The sequence below is a fragment of the Acanthisitta chloris genome, unplaced genomic scaffold, assembly GCF_000695815.1.
Source record: "Acanthisitta chloris isolate BGI_N310 unplaced genomic scaffold, ASM69581v1 scaffold19255, whole genome shotgun sequence".
Lineage (NCBI taxonomy): Eukaryota > Metazoa > Chordata > Aves > Passeriformes > Acanthisittidae > Acanthisitta > Acanthisitta chloris.
Genome location: NW_008672349.1, coordinates 6,931 through 9,275, shown reverse-complemented (window position 1 = coordinate 9,275; position 2,345 = coordinate 6,931). Strand labels below are relative to the sequence as shown.

Sequence of the window (2,345 nt, the reverse complement as noted above, 5' to 3'; positions counted from 1 at the left end):
TCTCTGCAACTCCCTAACAGGAGGTGCAGCCAGGTGGGGGTCAGGCTCTGCTCCAAGGGAACAAGGGACAGGACAAGGGAAAACAGCCTTAAGGGACACCCAACACCCTGTGGAGATCAGCCCCCAGGGGACCCCTACACCCATCAGGGCAACACCCCTGAGGGATCCACACACCCTTCAGGAGAATAACCCTGAGGGACCCACAGATGCTTTGGGAGAACAACCCTGAGGGACACACATAACATTTGGGGGATCAGCCCTGAAGGACCCCCAGATCCCTTGGGGGAACAGCCCTGAGTGACCCCCACATCCTTCAGGGGAACAGCCCTGAGTGACCCCCACATCCTTCGGGGGAACAGCCCTGAGTGACCCCCACATCCTTCAGGAGAATAACCCCCTGGGATCCCCACACCCTTTGGGGGATCACATGCTTTGGACCTCCAGGCTGTTCAGGACAACAGCCCCAAGGGTCCCACCCAGCCTTTGTGGGATCCCCCCTGGACCCCTCCAGCTCCCTGTGGGTATTGCAGGCACGCTGGGGTGTACACGGCCGAGGAGGTGGCTCTGATCATGAGGGAGAAGCTGATCCGACTCCAGTCCCTCTACATCGACCAGTTCAAGCGTCTCCAGCACCTGCTGAAGGAGAAGAAGCGACAGTTCCTGCACAGCAGGAGGGGAGAGCACGAGGCCATCGGTGAGGGAAAGGGTCTGGACAACTCCTGAGGGAGCTGGAAGGGCTCAGCCTGGAGAAAAGGAGGCTCAGAGAGACCTTCTGCTCCTCACAATTCCCTGACAGGAGGTGCAGCCCAGTGGGGTCAGGCTCTGCTCCCGGGGAACAACAGGACAAGGGGAAACAGCCTCAAGCTGCGCCAGGAGAGGTTCAGGTCGGACATCAGGAAGAATTTCTCCATGGAAAGGGTTGCCAGGCATTGGAAGGAGCTGCCCAGGGAGGTGGTGGAGTCACCATCCCTGGAGGTGTCCAAGGAATGACTGGGCATGGCACTCAGTGCTCTGCTCTGGTTGACAAGGTGGTGATGGGCCACAGTTTGGACTCAGTGATCCTGGAGGTCTTTCCCAGCTCAGTGATTCCATGTTTCTCTGCTGGCTCCATGCCCTGAGATCCCTATCGTTGTGGTTGCAAAGCTTTTCCACGTTTCTTTGCTCTTCAAAGCTTGCAGCACTGACAGGAAATGAGCTAACAAAGTTAATTCTGAGACAAAAGTGCTTTTTTTGTCCTGGATTTCCTGTTTTTGCTTTTATAAACAAGAATTATCCATCCCTAGGCCCTGGTACATGGCAGGAGTTGGTCCCAGTAACACCAGTGCTGCTGTACTGGCATGTTCCTCCTGAACATGGATGCAGCTTTCCCTCTGCCTCAGCTGGAGCTCTCCCTGTGCAGAACATGCTATCAAAAGCAGGAATTCCCTGTTCAGCAGAAGCAGAACTGGGTTGTATAACTGATCCCAAGTACTGCAGAGCAAAGGATTCTTTCTTCCAGCACAATCCTTTAATAGCTCATCCTGGAAAATGCCATAATTCAGTTCAGACCCAAGTAAAAATAACCAGGACTTTGGTACATACCAATTTTGCAGAACTCTTTTTAGCAAACCAGTGAGAGAAATGCAGATCCTGAGCATTGCCCTGTAATTACTCTGGGAATGCTGGCAGGAAGCTTCCAGAGCTCACACCGGAGCGAGCTGGGATGGTCCAACTCCGGCTAAGCTGCACAAATCCCAGCATGCTCAGCAGTGGCTGGATTCCCTTTTAAAGGGAGTTTTAAAACCACTCTGTGGGCCCAAAGTGCTGCTTTGAGTGTGCACAGAGAGGTCGGGGTGGAATCTGGGGTAGAATCACCCGGAGATGTGATTCCCGTCCGCATGGACGCGTGTGTAGAGCTCCCTGAGAGTCGTGACACCCACGCTGGCTGTCAGATCCCTGACCCTCTTCTCCCTCCCACAGGCAGCAGCCTCCTGACGGGCCCTGAGGGGCTGATGGCCAAGGAGAGGGAGAGCCTGAAGCGGCTGCGGTGCCTGCGGCGGTACCGGCAGCGCTACGGCGTGGAGGCTCTGCGCGAGCGCAGGGTCATGGCCACCGACGGCGCCGCACAGCAGGTCTGTGGGGACAGGGCTCTCCTCTGCCCAGGGGCAGCCCCAGGCACTGGCATTTCCCTCTGAAAACACCCTGCAGGGACACACGTCTGTCCCTGGCTGCCGCTCGCAGGGTCCACGTGTGGTCGGTGACTGTCGTCCTGTACCGCAGCTCAGGTCCTGGGGACACTTCTGGGCCTCTCACGAGACATTGAGGGGCTGGAGGGTGTCCAGGGAAGGGAATGGTGAGTCTGTTCT

At 56.6% G+C, this 2,345-nt stretch overlaps 1 protein-coding gene across 1 annotated transcript in view; it reads left to right on the top strand.

Moving 5' to 3' along the window:
• The window catches only part of KANSL2 (KAT8 regulatory NSL complex subunit 2), a gene marked incomplete at both ends in the record, with an annotated part of 9,717 nt that overhangs the window by 1,922 nt on the left and 5,450 nt on the right, over positions 1-2,345 (top strand). The window contains 2 exons of the mRNA XM_009074489.1: positions 531-694; positions 1,960-2,111. Coding sequence (XP_009072737.1) covers positions 531-694; positions 1,960-2,111 — 316 coding nt within the window. The remainder of the gene's footprint in view (positions 1-530; positions 695-1,959; positions 2,112-2,345) is intronic.